Raw genomic sequence first — 16562 nt, 5'->3', positions numbered from 1 at the left:
AAAATCAAACTTCTGCTTCTTCAAGATTGTGGAAAGAAGGAATCATCACAGCAGATCATGAGACCTGTCTTCTTAACAGCTGTGCAAACCATTTGGCGTGGGGGAAGTGAAGAGACAGGGCATATATTTGATGGTTTTTTTGTTTTGTTTTGTTTGTTTTTACTGAAAAGGCTCCTTTATCTCAGACATAACTAATCACTAAATTCCAGAACAAATTTCCAGCCCCACCCAATTTGGGCAAAATAGGACATAAGCTGGAAGGGGTGGCTGGCCCTTTTGTACCATGGAATGGAGCGGAATTATAAAATTTCAGCATCTTCTCCATACAAAGACATCGACATGATTTCACAAAAAGGGGGGGAGGGGCGAGTCTTTGTTTCCAAGAGATTGATTTCATCCCCTTGGCTCTAGGTAGGTAAGGTATTACTAAGTCCATTTTAAAAGTTAAGTAAGCAGAGCTGAGAGAAGGTAACTGACCAAAATCACACAGCTAGTCAATGAGGGTAATAACACTAGCATCTAACATCTGTCTATTAGGTGCCGAGCACGATTTTAGGTGTTCCATACACGTTAACTCATTTGCTACAGAAAACAACCAGATGAGGTCGGGATTATTATTTTCTCCTTCCTGCTAGAAAAATCGAGGCACAGAATGATGAAATTAGCTTGCCTGCATTCCCAGAGCCAGTGAATGGTGGAACTAGAACTTGAATGCAGGCAGTCAGTCTCCAGAACCTACACGCTTAACCACTATTCTAAAACCCACTTCTTTCCCTAATAAAATGACACACACAGCTAAGTCTTGAAGTCACAAGTGCTCTATCCCAGTTCACTGGTGGTCTCTAAGATGTGAATGACTTTATCCTCTGGGATACAAAAGGCAGACTTCATTTAAAAAACAAACAAACAACAACAACAACAAATAAAACTTATACTGAGAATTACCATTCTTTTCTCCAGTGTAAGTTGACAAAACATCTAAAGATGCTTCTTAGAAGAAAAATAAATAAGTCGAGCAAAGAATTTCAGTAACACCTTGCAGGCTTATCTACTGACCCTAGCTAAGACACAAGGACCCTCTGGGCTAAAACATGTCAAGTGATTTTCCAGCTTACCCAGACCATTCTCCTTGCCGTATAATGCCTGACTTTATTATAATGGGAAGACTTACTCAGCATCATTAATGCACACCACTATGGATGAGGCTCTGAGCATTTTTGTAAAATGAAGATACGCCAGCCCTCCTCTTCATGAAATGTGTAGTTTAGTAGGAAAACCAGCCAAGACATAATTTAACCAAGGACTTTATACCTCACGCTCAATCTGAATAGCAGTAGCTGAGCCTAAATCAACTTTGAATAAAAGCTGCAGTGATCATCTCGACAATGAGTATGAAAGATTAGCATGGTAATTCAGAGATCTTCTGAGCACTGACTCTTTCGGGCTGCTGGTTCTCATGACTAAGAAATGCTACTGCTGGGTGGCGCCTGTGGTTCAAAGGAATAAGGCGCTGGCCCCCTATGCCGGAGGTGGCGGGTTCAAACCCAGCCCTGGCCAAAAACTGCTAAAAAAAGAAAGAAAAAAGAAATGCTACTGCTTCTGGTCACTCAAATTGAAAAGTATTTCAACTATTATTTTAAAGTATTATTATTATGTTCAGATAAGCATCCTACAAATTTGACTTAAGTCAGCTGGCCTTTAAAAAAATTCAATCTATTTAAAGCTTTAACATTTTTCGGAGGGGGAAAACAATCACTTCTAGATATTATTCAATTATGTGCTGAAATACTTCATAAGCACCTATACCAAAACCAGAAGACGACTTTCATCCTTTACAACCCCAGTCCTCAAACTTTTTAAAGAGGGGACCAGTTCATCGTCCCTCAGACCGTTGGAGGGCTGGACTACAGTTTAAAAAAAAAAAAAAACAACTATGAACAAATTCCTATGCACACTGCACATATCTTATTTTGAAGTAAAAAAACAAAACGGGAACAAATACAATCACGCCGCCTCATGTGGAATTTGAGGACCCCTGACCTAGATCCTCTTTTGTTCTAACCTCAAAACACTTAAAACTCTAATAGCCACACCTGTGCAAAACACCAGATTAAAATGATCTACCTCAAATAACTACAGTTGACACGGATCCAAAAATGCAGTATTGGAAAGCTAAAAAAAGCCTATGTACATGGACTTGAGTATTTGCAGAGGAAGGGAGGACCTGCAGCCAGTCACTCAAGTACACCAAGGGACAGCCCTAAGTGAAAATACGCCTTTGAGTAAGTAACATTTGACTCATGTGATATTCTTTATAACTGCTTGTTAAAAACAATCAGTATCTAGCTACTTAAAATTTTAACATTGTATTTGTGTGGGGAATTTGCTACCAGTGACTTTTCCACATTTCTGCCTTCTCACCACCCTCTCAGCTGTACATAGATTGAAGCTGGAGTTAATTAATTTTACTTCATGACAATAAAAGCATCAGTCAAACAAGTGACTACCCAGCGAGATGAGTCTAAAAGAACAGTTGCAACAAAAAGGGACGTGACTTCCAGGAGGCAGTACAGCTTAGCTCCTTGAGCTTCTTAATATTAGAAAATAAGCATTGAAAAACTTAAAAAAAATCATTTTGCAAAAGTTGAATGCTGCCCCTGAGAAACCTCCTAAAGTCCCCCTGACTCTGAAGCTCTTCCCCCTTAGCCTCTGGTTTAGGATAATTCACTTGCACATCTCATCAGACTCCAGAAAATTCCAAGTAAAAGTAAAGCAAATGGGATCACACCTCGCTGTGTTAGGCTACTTATTTGTCATGTGTCTCCAATTTATTTCCGGTTCTGGGCCTGGTTTTAATGACTAATTGTTTCCCACTTCCCAAAGTAGTTCAGATAGGTTCTCGTGAAGATTGTTTGAATAAGGAGAAAACACAGTTAAAATTAGTTAAGGATGTAGAAACTATCTCTGCAGAGGAAAATAGAGCAATGAACTGGAAAAGTAAGCTCTAAAGACATAGGTAGGGTAATGGGTGTTTTTGTTGTTGTTGTTGTTGTTTTTTAACCAGAAAGCGTTTTAACTCATTAAATGAAGTCTAGTACAAACTGGGAAAACTAATAATGACATTATAAATACTCAAAAAATCTGTTGAATGAATGAGCTGTCGTATAAAAGGAATACAAGATTATTGAAGAATTTGAGCAGAATGAAGTTACTGACTGAGTGGCTGAATGGGCTCTTAAAAATATCAGAAGTCACCTAGTTTGACCTTCTAATTTTAAAGATGAAAACGTCAGAAGCCCAAGTGCAGCACCCAGATGGCAGATGAAGTGTCCTGGCTCCTGTTCACCCCTCTTCACATCACCCTACTGTTGTGCTATGTGCTCTTACCCTCTTCCTGGCCAGGATCCTCCATATGCGCATTTTCCACATCCTGGAAGTGGAGACAGGACCTGGTGTCTATCTAATTCACAGGACTACCACGAGGCCAAACAAGACAAAGCCAGGAAGTCCTTAGACTTTTCCTTCTAGCTTTGTAGCACTTGCCCTGCCTTGGTGCTGCGGTGTTTCTCAGACTACATAGCGCTTAAATCAGCCCCTCTGATCAGCTTCTCAACAGCCGGCAACTGCTTTATAGTTCTACTTGGTTAAAAAGCAAACAGCCTGCACCTGCCTGTGGCAAAGGCCGGCCCTAGTGAGGAAGGCCTTGTTGAGCAGCCTTGGAGTGAAACATTTCTAAGACAGGTTCCAGTGAGTGTACCAAAGCTGCTGTGGAAATGGGTTGAATGTTGATTAAAAAAAACTAGAAGAATCTTAAAAGGGAAGAGAAAAGCCTATAGTGTGTTGTGAAGCTGAAAGAAAGAAGGACAGCAATGAGGATGTAATCTTGTGATGATCAAGGACAAGGGCAGTGTACAGAGTTAAGAACATGGCTCAGGGTCCTGAGTTCACATCGTAATCTGCCCCTACAAGAGACTTGTGCGGGGCGAAGTTCCTTACCTGGAAACTGTGAATAAGGACAGTACCCACTTCCCGGGTTATAGGGATTAAATAAATAGACAGGGATGTGTTCACCACTCTCATCAATGCCTGGTGCAGTCAGTCCTATATGGGGGGGTCTGTTTTCAAAGGAAAGAAGAACCACCTTAAGGGCATCAACTAGCATGGAACAGAATGTTCTTAACCTTCTCAATATGAAATGCGTGTTTACTAAAGAACTGACAACCCAAGCAATGTATATACCTGGGCAGAAGAACGAAATACAACAAGCCACGAGATGACACAGCCACTTTGGCCTCCCAGAGTGCTAGGATTATAGGCACTGAGCCCCTGCACCCAGCCTCCAAATTATTTTTTTTGATCAAGGAAGCTGAAATGTTGCCAGATTTGCCATTATCTAGCATCTTGTAGGACAGACGGGTAGATGTCAAAGAAAGTGTGGGAAATAGTATGAGAACCAAACTTTGTGATTGGCAGAAAAGAAGATTACTATTTAAATATGATAACAATATTCCATGCCAACTATGAAATTGAAAATAATTTGAGAGAGTTTTTTAAATTTCATGCAGATTAGGAATCAAATCAGATTACTTTCTTCCCACTATTTTATCATAACTTAAAGTGATGAGTTAAAAAATGTTTTCCAAATCATCAATAATTTATTATTTGCAATCGTTCTTTTTACCTTGATAATTTTTTGATAATGTATCATATCGCCCACATATACATGATCTCTCTCTTTCTTTTATCCATGTACATGCTCACATATGTATGTAATCACAGAAGTAAATACATGCCTACAGGAGACAAGCTATTTTGATACTTCTGAATTCACCTCAGGGTACCTGGGATATCTATCATCACAACCACCATTAACTTTAAAGATCCAGGACAAATGGTACCTGTTGAGGCATCTAGTTGCAGAATCTTTATCGGAGGAGTTCTATGGGGTTGTTTTGATTGTTGTTCTACTTATCTAATTCTGAGCATGGTTCTCAGTCTTTCTGCTAATGATGGGAGCTAACCCATATCCACTATGTAAGTGACTTTTATTCCTGAACTAAACGCAAAACAAAACAATGTACTTGGGTTTAGACTCAGACCAAGGTTCAAATCCTACCCCTGCTCTTACTGAACTTCTCTCCTTATTTATACCATAGGTATAAAGATACCTCAAAGGACAATGCCTGGATGTAGGAAGTGGTCAACCATGGATGTCCTTGTTACTGTTTTACAGCAGTGACCTTCAACCTGTGCGCCACAGTATACTGGTGTGCCATGAGAGGATCGTAGACGTGCCACAAAATTTTTAAAGATCATTAATTAAATTATTTTCAAAAGAAATTCAAAACACAGCAAGTATATTCTTTTTTTTTTTTTTACTCTTTTTTTTGATCAACATAATTTAAGTGTGCTGCAAGTTTAACTATAGGCTCAAGTGTGCTGTGAGATAAAAATGGTTGAAAAACACTGGTTTACAATAAGAGTCAGATATGGACTTGGCAATTACATTCCTCGGTTCATAAGATGTGGCTTTGCAACCTCATGCTATGTCTTTCCCAGGCAATTAAGCAATTCAGAGCCTCACTAGGTGAGAAGGAGATTGTAATGATTCTTGAAAATCAGGAGTACCAAGAATAGTTCAATGTTTGTTATTTTAAAAGCTAATATGCAAAATCCTACTTCCAGAGATTCCTGCAACAAGCATCTAATCCTCATGACTGCTTCTTTCCTGCTTTTCATACTTCTGTTTTCAATGTCAGGCCGCACCTCTTTTAGTGTTGCTTCTCCCTCTAACTCCCTTATTTACAGACATTTCACAAACCATCCTCATGGTGAGTATTCTTCTCACATGGAATCTCAGAAAACTGCATTTGTTACAAGAAGGCCATTGACTGCCTCGCCCAGTTGCCTTTGACATGCCTGGTTCAAAGTGCAGTGGAAACTAAGGCACATTGCTAACAGTAGCCCCTAGTCTGGTGGAACATAAGACATGGCTCATTATGGCTAACTCTTTAATATTCGTGCTCTAAATCAATCACTCACCCTGGGCTGGCTGAAGCTTTGTCATATGTAGACGCTACCCTAGGGCAATTCACACGTTTGGTGCATTTGGATGTTGTTTAAAAAATGAGAACTAGAGTTTCAAGATTTAGTCAATAAAATACAGGATCCCAGTTAAACTTGAATTTCAGATAAACAACAAATAATTTTATATTATAAGCATGTCCTGTGCAATATTTGGCAACACCACAATGCAAAAGCAGCTGACAGTGCCCTGGTCTCAGTCATTCAAGAACTTTGTAGTTTCCCAGAACAGCCCACAGAATTTGCCTAAGCAGGGCTTCAGATTAATCCCCCAAACAGAGCTTCTCTATACAGAAGTCTGGTACCTGCTTCTTTCCTCTTTTGGTGTCATCTGGTATCTGCGCTTCAGTACTGGTTGCTTGATATTGAAATATATACTGGTTGTGTGATATTGTGATATAAGAAGAAATATACTGTATATTTGGTCCTTGTCTCTGGCTAAGGATCAGAACTGCTAAAACCCTTGTAATAAGGATAGAAGCAGCTTTTATAGTAATATTTGGGTTTTGTCCCAAGCTCAGACACAAGGTATGGGAAAGAAGCATCTTTTGTTATTCATAACAAGCCCCTTCCAGCCACTCCAGAGTTTATGTCATGAGGTGCCTTTTGGTGACTGGTTGCTAAGGGAACCAACCATGTGATAACAGGCAGTACCCAGTTACACAAGAGATTGGTTCTGTCAGTTTGTTCTTAAGTTGAATGTGTATGTAAGTTTTGGAACAGGTACATTTACCTATTACCTGTAATAGCCTCCATTTGTAAGTGCAAGTTGTATGTAAGTCAGATGTTTGTAACTACGGGACTGCCTAGAGAGGGTTGCATTTTCAGCCCCAGCCTCTGACCTCAGAAGACGGAAGTGCTGGAAGATGAGCTAATCATTGCCAATGATTTCCTCAATCACCAAAGCCTCCATAAAACATGACCACAGGAGTTCTGGCTCCATAGGGACAGAAGCTCATATACTCAGGCTCTTTCCAGACCTTACTCTTCGTATTTCTTCATCTGGCTATTCATTTGTATCCTTTAAAAATATCCTTTGTAATAAACTGTTAATAGTAAACTGTTTCCCTGAATTGTGCAAGCCATTCTAGCAAATCACTGAATCTGAGTCAGGGGTCGTGGGAACCTCTGATTTGTATCTAAGTTGGACAGAAGTTGTGGGTAACCTGGGAACCCTCTACTTGTAAGTGGCATCTCAAATGAGGCAGTTTTGTGACAGGGCTGAGTTTTTAACCTGTGGGATCTGACTGTGATTCCAGATAAGATAGATAATGTCAGAATTGAATCTCAGGACATCCATTTGGTGAATTAGAGAATTGGTTGGTGGCAAGAACTTACATAGTTAATGTCACAAGGTCAGAAGTGTTCTGAGAGTAGAGAAAAGCAGGGTTTTGTTTTGTTTTCGGTATTTTTGTTTTTCCACTCAGAGACTCCCTGAGTGGGTCTCTCTAGTGTGTACCTTACACCAACCCGAGGTCCTCCTATCCCCTGTAGTAATCCCTCCATCTTCACATAGTTTAGTTACTAAAAGATGAATGCCCACCAGGCTGAATGAGGAACCTTTGTAACCCTGTTACAACACCTTTGTACCCAGTGCTCACTCTGGATTTGTGAATGTCAGACTCCCACCAATTTAAATGTTTTTGCTGTCATCCCAACATACTAATGAGAGTTGGCATAATATAAGGCTTAGGAAAGAAATATCCTGATGGTGATACTGCAAATCAGTTTTAAAACGGGAAGCAGAGCACTGCTGATCCAAGGTGTAAGGCTGATCAATATATTGCACAATGATATACTTTTCCCTGACTTTAGAGTCCAGAGCCCCATGAGGAAAAGGTTCTTTCCATCTGGTGTGACAGTAATTCATTAACAGTATGTGCAGGTTATCTAAATCAGTAGGACCCTTTCAGATGAAAATCTTACTTAGAATATCAATATTTAAACATAGAGGGATGAAAGCACACTGTTTGAAGAGGGGAGAGAGACTTGGAAGCAAGGAAGGAAAGAGAGAGCTCAAAGCATAAAACTGCTAGAAAATAATCTAGAGAAATTATTCCAGTCTTTTTATTTTTTTTTTTAAAGATAGAGTCTCACTCAGTAACCTGGGCTACAATTCCATGGCCTTAGCCTAGCTCACAACAACCTCAAACTCCTGGGGTTAAGCGATCCTCTTGCCTCAGTCTCTCACGTATCTGGGATCACAGGCAGGTGCCACCCTGCCCAGCTAGTTTTTCTATTTTTAGTAAAGACAGGGTCTCACCCTTGCTCAGGCTGGTCTCGAACTCCTGAGTGCTACAGGCCTTGGCCTCCCAGACTAATCCAGTTTTTAAAAATTATAATTAATGAAAAACTAAAACACAAAAATATGTATTTATTTTTAACTATATAGTATGGTATAAACATATAATATAAATATTTTAATATATATACATATTATGTATCACATATCATGTATAATATATGTAATATGTAATATATGCATATAAATAAAAACCATAAAAGGCTGGTCCAGGAATTAGACTTTTAAAATATAGTGATATATCTCAAAAGCCCAAAATACTTATAGACAATAATATGCCTCCAGAAATTTATCATAAAGAAATCATCCTAAATATTTGTAATATAAATAAAATATATACATATCCTAAATATTTGTAATATAAATATATATACATATTATGCATCATATATCATGGAGGCTGAGGCAAGAGAATCGCTTAAGCCCAGGAGTTGGAGGTTGCTGTGAGCTGTGTGAGGCCACGGCACTCTACTGAGGGCCATAAAGTGAGACTCTGTCTCTACAAAAAAAAAAAATAAATAAAATATAGTGATATATCTCAAAAGCCCAAAATACTTATAGACAATAATATGCCTCCAGAAATTTATCATAAAGAAATCATCCTAAATATTTGTAATATAAATAAAATATATACATATCCTAAATATTTGTAATATAAATATATATACATATTATGCATCATATATCATGTATAATATATGTAATATATAATATATGCATATAAATAAAAACCATAAAAGGCTGGTCCAGGAATTAGACTTTTAAAATATAATATCTCAAAAGCCCAAAATACTTATAGACAATAATATGCCTCCAGAAATTTATCATAAAGAAATCATCCTAAATATTGGGGGAAAGGGTATAGGAAACGTTATGTGTGTGTGGTCATGCTGTTTTATTTCCAAATAGTAGTACTACTCCAAAATTAGAAATTAACTTCAACACCCAATAATAGAGAAATGATTAAATAAGTTTTGATATATCATTTAGTGGAATATTATTAAATTACTTACAATATATTTATAAAGAGTTTGTAACAATATAGATAAGCAGTATAAGAATAATTGGTTAAAAAGAAAAAGAAAGTTATCAAATCTAGCATGTTTATATATTAAAAAATTTCATGTTGAAAATAAATCATACACAATGAAAAATGCAAAGTAAATTTATCAAATGTTAACACTTGTCCTCGTTGTTGAGTCTATGGGTTATCTTTTTTCAATTTATAGTAACTATGCACTTCCAATTTTCTATAATGATGGTGTATGATTTTTATAACTATAATAAATTAAGAAATAATTTCATTCACAGTGAAAAAGGAAAATAGGAAATACAGAGTTTAGCTAACTAAAAAAAAAAAAAAGATAAACACAGTGTTTCAAAAAAGAGAAGAAAAAGAAAGTAGCTTTTCAAAATCCATTTTAGGCCTGCTGCTTGCCACAAGTGCAACTTAAAGGAATTCACCAATAGATGTCACTGTTACACTTCTAACTTTGAGCACCTCTCTCAGGATGCACACTTTTTTTTCAGGTAGAGGACAAAAACAAAAACTTTAATTTCCGCGTCATCTCCTGCAGGGCTGTAGACTTGTCATCTTCCAGCTTCATTCCAAACCTCCTTTTATAGTAACAGTGATGTCAAATGCTTTTCTAAAGTGTCAAATGATGACTATGTTTTTACGGTTATGAAAGTCCCAGGCTCTCTGGCTCTTTACTTACCACCCAGATGAACATCACAGACCCAGGCTATGCTAGTCAAATACATAGTTACAGGTTGAAAGTAATGAATTGGAGAACTCAAGATTGTCAAGTGGCATTAAAGACAATGGCAAAAGGAAAGAAATGCTTCTTGGATTCCCAGTGCTTACCCCATATGTGATAGGAAACTGGGTGGGTAAAGAGGGGATGGTGAGAATCGTGATAGTCTGCTCAATCCTGTCAGGCCATCTAAATGCGGAAGAAGCTAAAACCCAGCTGATGCTTTGTGTTGGGGAGTTGACGCTTCTGTGTCAATGAATACACAAATGAATGGGGAAAAAAGAAGGGTGTGTTTTTTAAATGGGTCATACTGTATTTGGCATATTTCTTGCCAGCCTGTTCACCTGTTACTTGAGCAGATAGAGAGAAAGAAAGATTTATGAATGTGCAAGGAAGACAGGCTATTTGGATTTCACTGGAGAGTCCGGAGTATATCAGTCACCTGACATGTTATTCACAAATTTTTAGTAAAATGATGGTTAAGAAGTGACAAGCAATAAATGGGTATTCCCACAATGACGTTTAGGCTGTGAAGCTAACATGAGCAGAGTACTCTGAGAACACTCAAATAAATTATAAGCACAGTCGCTTCTAGATTAAGCACTTGTCACTTTCTAGTGCACACATTTTAGACCATCAAGATATGTCTTGGTTTTCTGCAACCCACTAATTATTTTAAACAATGATCCACACATACAATGTAGCTTAGCAGCTTACCATACACAATCTACAGTAACTGCCAACTAAATGAGCCGTTGTTGATGGTAAAGAACCACAGCACAAACACAAAGATTTCTACTTACATGGAGGTCCAGGTACAGCTCACTTCTGTTTGACTTCTCTCTTTCCTCATGAAGCAAAAATGGACAGGCTGGTCCTGTTCGATAGCCCAGGACCCATGTGCTGCCATCTCTGCTGGGAAGGTCTTTAGGTGTCTGGTCATTGAAGCTGTCCCAGGGAAAACCCTCGGAGGAGATACCTAGACAAACACAGAGAAGACCATCAGTAACATACCAGTTAAGAAGAAAAAAAAAATCAAGCCAGTCATATTTGGGGAACTCTTTACTACAGGGACCCTCGGCAGACTACCTCTTACTTCATTTCTAAGTTGTATTTTCAAGAGTTTTCTTTCCTCTAAAAGTGCTTCTCCCAATTATCTATCCTGATTCATACTAAAATTAAAACATGTGCCCTCACTCCCAATTAAAAAAGATAAGTCTATTAGCTGTCCTCTGTCTTCCACATTCTTGTTTACCAATCCAGGCTGTCTGGTTCATTCTATTTCAGAATGGAAATCAGAGGAGGAGATGGGGCAGAAGTCAGGAGGCCTGGGCTGTTGGCTTTCCTACTCAGTGATGACATCTGAGCCAAGTCACTAATGTGTACATTCCTTGGGGGCAGGAACTGTGCCGGTTCACCTTTTTCTTCTGGGGATAGAATCACTGTGACTAGTGTGGTGCATGATGGCATTGGTCAGTTTGTTGAATGAATGGGCGCTACATGAATAACCTATTTGGGACTCACTCTTGAGATCTCCAGAATTAAAGGTATTAAGCTAGTTTATTCTTACCTAAACTACGTTAGGATAATAATAGTTCACTATGTGCCAGGCACTATTCTTAGCTCTGTTCTTCAATTTTTAAAGTAACATATAGGTAGGTATCAAACAAGAATGTAAGTGTTCTCATTTTAGGTGGAGAAACTGTAGTACAGAGCAGTTAAGCAATGTGCTCAACATCATAAAATCAGTAAACAATAAAGCTAAGCTTTGAACCCAGGCAGTAAATAGTAGAGGCCGTGCTCTTAAAGACCACATTACACCTGTAAGATGTAGCTGGGTTATAGCTTTCATGTGAGAGTCACAAATTAGTTTCATAGTTGTAGAATGTAAATGTTTTGGCACAGTAACTGAGATAACGCCAGAAAGGCTATGTTAACCACTGTGATAAAAATGTGTCAAATGGTTTATGAAGCGAGTGCATGACGCCCCATGATCATATCAATGTATACAGTTATGATTTAATTAAAAATAAATAAAAAAAAAAAAGACCACATTACACGGCCTCTGCCTGAAATTCTTGAGATGGCAACACAGGTTCAACAAGAAAAAAAACTTTGTGGTCAAATAAATGTGTGAAGAGCTACATGCTGTAGCCCTTGGAGAACCACGATCCATTAGCGTATTAAAGACCTTGAGGCATCCTTTAGTAAAGAAACCTAATTCTGTATCATAAGGTTTTCCAAACTTATCTGACCACAGAATCCACTTAAAGGGACACCTGCTGTACATGGTGCCAGCTGCTAGTGTTCTACTGGAACACAGTTTGGAAAATACTGGATTAGATCACCTCTAAAGTGACGCACTCAAGTTCCTAGTCCTCTTTTAATTCCTCGTAAGCAACCTTGGCAAAATATTAAGCAACAAGGCAGAAGTTAAAGGTTCAGGCTCAGTGCAGTTTTGCAATATCACCATTGGATATATGATAGGGTGTTGATTACATATAATCCCTGTAAGAGAAACTGTCTGGCAATGTCCCAAAGCCAGCCAACGGCTTCCACCGTGCTGAAAACCTAACTTACATGGAACGTGAGCCAAGAGCAAGTCAGCTAACAAAAGGACTGTGGGATGACATGCTTCTCCTTTATATTAGAGTAGCATTTTAGAAGAAAGAAAATTTGGTCATAGCTAAGGTTTCTTGTTTTGTTCAGTTGATTGGTTTCCAACCGTGCTTCAAAGTGAAAGGTGAGTCAGGTCACCGTGTTTCCACTGCAGCCCTCTGGCAGGCTGTTCACAGAGCAGCTTTCCGTGGGCACTGAGAGAAAGGAGACTCCAGGGCCTCCTGAGTCTACCCTCACCTCTGCAGACACTGGCTGTCAAGCAGGTTATAACCAGCCTCTTCCTTCACCAGGGCCAGATGCCTTAGAACAGGTGTCCTCGAACTTTTTAAACAGGGGGCCAATTCACTGTCCCTCAGATCGTTGGAGGGCCGGACTATAGTTTAAAACAAAAAACTACTAACAAATTCCTATGCACACTGCACATATCTTATTTTGAAGTAAAAAACAAAACGGGAACAAATACAATTCACACTGCTTCATGTGACCCGTGGGCCGCCGTTTGAGGACGCCTGCCTTAAAACAAGCACCTTTTCAGCAATTCCCCTGGATTCCGACCACCTGCAGACAGTCTCCTAAATTGCCTAAAAGAAACATTGGTGTGGGAGGAGAGGCAGTCTGCTAGGCAGCCCTGCTCTATCCTCATGATGACCCACAGGGGCAGACAGCACGGGCTGTACTTACTAGATGCAGAAATGACAGCACAGACCCTTTTACCTTCCATCTATATGGCTCATCCCCTGCATAGACTATTTCTGTTCATGTTTCTGGCAAGAAAAGTGGAAGTAAACCTTTTTAAATTTATCATGTGCACTCACTATACTACCTCATCTTCCAAAATGTATTAATTACTAATCAAATCCCTCATTTTAAATCTTTTCATTTTCATTTTTATTTTGGACTAGCTGCTGGCTTTGTATAAATTTAAACACGGATTAATAAAACAACATAAAATACAGTATGTATACCACAAGACACAATGCACAATGCCCGTGTCATCAGAGGCACATTGTCTGGTAAGTGTAAGTCCATCATTTAGGTATGTCGGAGTGGTAAATTCCCAGAATAACAAGGATGGGGGGGAGGTCTGTGGGTAAAATACACGCATGTGCATGCACACACACGCAAACCCACGCACGCACCTGCAGTGGCTAGCCCACGGTGCATGAAAGAGGTGAAGTGTACGATCAAGTTCACACTTGGTGCAGGGAGAAAACAATGTAAAATTTAAGCAGAAACAATGAAAATGAACTTCCTTCTGGGAATGGTTTTAGTTTTAAAAAGTTAATTTCTAATACCTAATGTTTAACCAGACAATATCCCCATGAAGGAAACACACAAAGTAAAACCACAGTGCATAGTAATTTTGGTAAGAATCATTAGGACAGGAAGGGACCAAGGGCAAAAATAAGTCACACAACACTGTTATTCTGAAACTTCTGACAAAGTAGGTTAGGACAAAGGACAAAGGCACCATTCCAAAGATCATAAAAAATGTATAAGATAATTTTTGAATGGAAAATTTTAATAATACAAACACAAGTTTTTTAGTCTCATGTGTCTGTAATTATTAAAAGAGGTAGTGCTTCTCCCAGATAAATTTAATAAAAATGTTAACAAATTAAATAAAAAATCTAATAAATCTAACAAAAGGAGAAAAAAAATTACCCCAAATTAGGTGACTATATGCTATCAAGAAGGTAAGTTGTCATTTAATTTTCTGACACAAACAGATTTTGAGGGTGTTAGATTTTCAGAGAACATTTTGTAAAGAGCCGAAATAGTCTTACCAATTTAATCATATATCTTTCCCTTTTCATGTGCATATTATATGGTTTTTACTCAATATTTATTCACTATTTTGTTTCTCAAAGACATTTCAACAGCTTGGTCAGTCACATACACACACACAGGTTATTTCTACAGCTGACCACGGTTAATACAACGTACAGCACGGTCACAATAAAGGCAGGTGACTTACCTTGGGACCGCTTTGAAAGTCTGTGCTTTTCCCAACCATTCCATGGATGAGCTGTACGTCCTGATGCTAACCTATAACATCAGACTGGGGTTTTGCTGTCAACTATCAAACAAACAGAAGCAGACAGAAAGGAAAGGTAATATGCCATTTAAAACAGGAGGCCGTGTCCCTAGCTCAGCTTACCAAAATGAAATCAGTCTCTCTACCTGAGGCACACTGGGTCACTGTGCCCACTTCTCACTTTCACCCCCTGCATTATGATTGTGTACCCCGGGCCTTTTCTAGTCACTGTTGTCACTCCTCCCGCTGGAGTGGATGTTGTCTATTTTCCCTGCCGTGGTACCTGCCTTGACTAATTGCAAGAGGACAATGTGACAGTGTGCCAAATCTGAGCCAAGGCCTTAAGAGGCCTGTGTCCTTTTGCTTCCTGCTTTGTGTTTCTGCCATCATTACCAGATGATCGTGCCCCAGAGAGCCTACAGGAGACACATGGAGAAGACCCAGACACCGTCCTGCAGCCTGAAGCCGAGCTCAGCTGAACTCACTCCAGAATGTGTGAACATGTGCCAACTCTCAGGCCAGTGAACGACAACAGTAAATATTTATTGGAAGCCCCTTGGGACCTATTTAATTGAACGAATGGCCTTGTACATTCTCATCTGCCCACACTAGAAGCACTATAATTTTTTTTTTTTTTTTGAGTCAGAGTCTTACTATGTCACCCCCATAGAGTGCTGTGGAGTCACAGCTCACAGCAACCTCTAACTCTTGGACTTAAGCGATTCTCTTGCCGCAGCCTCCCAAGTAGCTGGGACAATAGGCACCTGCCACAATGTCCGAATTTTTTTTTTTTTTTTTTTATTGTAGTTGTCACTGTTGTTTAGCAGGCCTGGGCCAGGCTCAAACCCACCAGCCCCAGTGTATGTGGCTGGCCCCATACCCACAGAGCTACAGGCGCTGAGCCTGGAAACACTGTAATTATTAAACATTTTAAACTTTTTCAAAAGCTGAGAGGAATTAAAGACTATAGTATTTTTATTTTGCCATTCATACTGAAAACAATTATTCAATATACTGTAAACGTTTTGAAAAATCAAGTGAAAACTCATGGTACCCTCATTCCCTCATTCATACGAAGATCCTCACACAAACTGCATTTCATTAAAAAAATAACTTTATTTACCAGGCATTGACCTTATTCATCTAAAAATATATAGAATATATATTTACTTCCAAAAAAGAAGTTTTTAAACATACTATATAATCATATTTGGGCAAAAGTCCCTAGGAAACAAAATTACAGTACTATTCAGGTTTTCTTCTCTAATTTTCCTGTCATGCCAAAGCCCTGACTTGACAGCAATGATGAAGGGGCTGTGCCTTCCAAAGGAGAGGAAAAAGTCCTCAGCTTGAAACTCTCATGAGGTTTAGCTTCTGTGCTGTCCTTCTTAAGGCCATCCATCATGACTTCACTTAAATTTAAGGAGGTGAAGTGTTTTCAACCATGAATATCACAAGTGATACATAAATGTAGACAGGTTGTCCTCCGTTACGTTACTCAAACATGTACTTAACAAGCAAGACAGCAACTTAGATGTGTTAACTAATGGAAAGTGACGTTGTTAAGTATTTGTACAGCAAGTGTGTGCCTGTGTGTGTAATTATTCAGGTACATACTCAAGACGTAGAGCTTTGGTGAAAGGAGAGTCTTGTGGCAGGTGTCTGTCAATTAGAAATCAACGCTCACCAACATCACTGCCCTCACTGCCATTCCCAGAGGTGTCAAAATGATTCAGAGTCACCAAACCATCTAGGTCGATAT

The 16562-nt window shown here is 38.9% G+C and overlaps 1 protein-coding gene across 1 annotated transcript in view; it reads right to left on the bottom strand.

Moving 5' to 3' along the window:
* Positions 1-16562, bottom strand: part of FMN1 (formin 1) — a 417492-nt gene that overhangs the window by 327084 nt on the left and 73846 nt on the right. Inside the window, exon 2 of the mRNA XM_053594041.1 lies at positions 10947-11122. Within this exon, the coding sequence (XP_053450016.1) occupies positions 10947-11122 (176 nt within the window). The remainder of the gene's footprint in view (positions 1-10946; positions 11123-16562) is intronic.

The sequence above is a fragment of the Nycticebus coucang genome, chromosome 6 (genome assembly GCF_027406575.1).
Source record: "Nycticebus coucang isolate mNycCou1 chromosome 6, mNycCou1.pri, whole genome shotgun sequence".
Classification (NCBI taxonomy): domain Eukaryota; kingdom Metazoa; phylum Chordata; class Mammalia; order Primates; family Lorisidae; genus Nycticebus; species Nycticebus coucang.
Note: the sequence above shows the minus strand (reverse complement) of the source record. Positions and strands in the feature narration are given on the sequence as shown.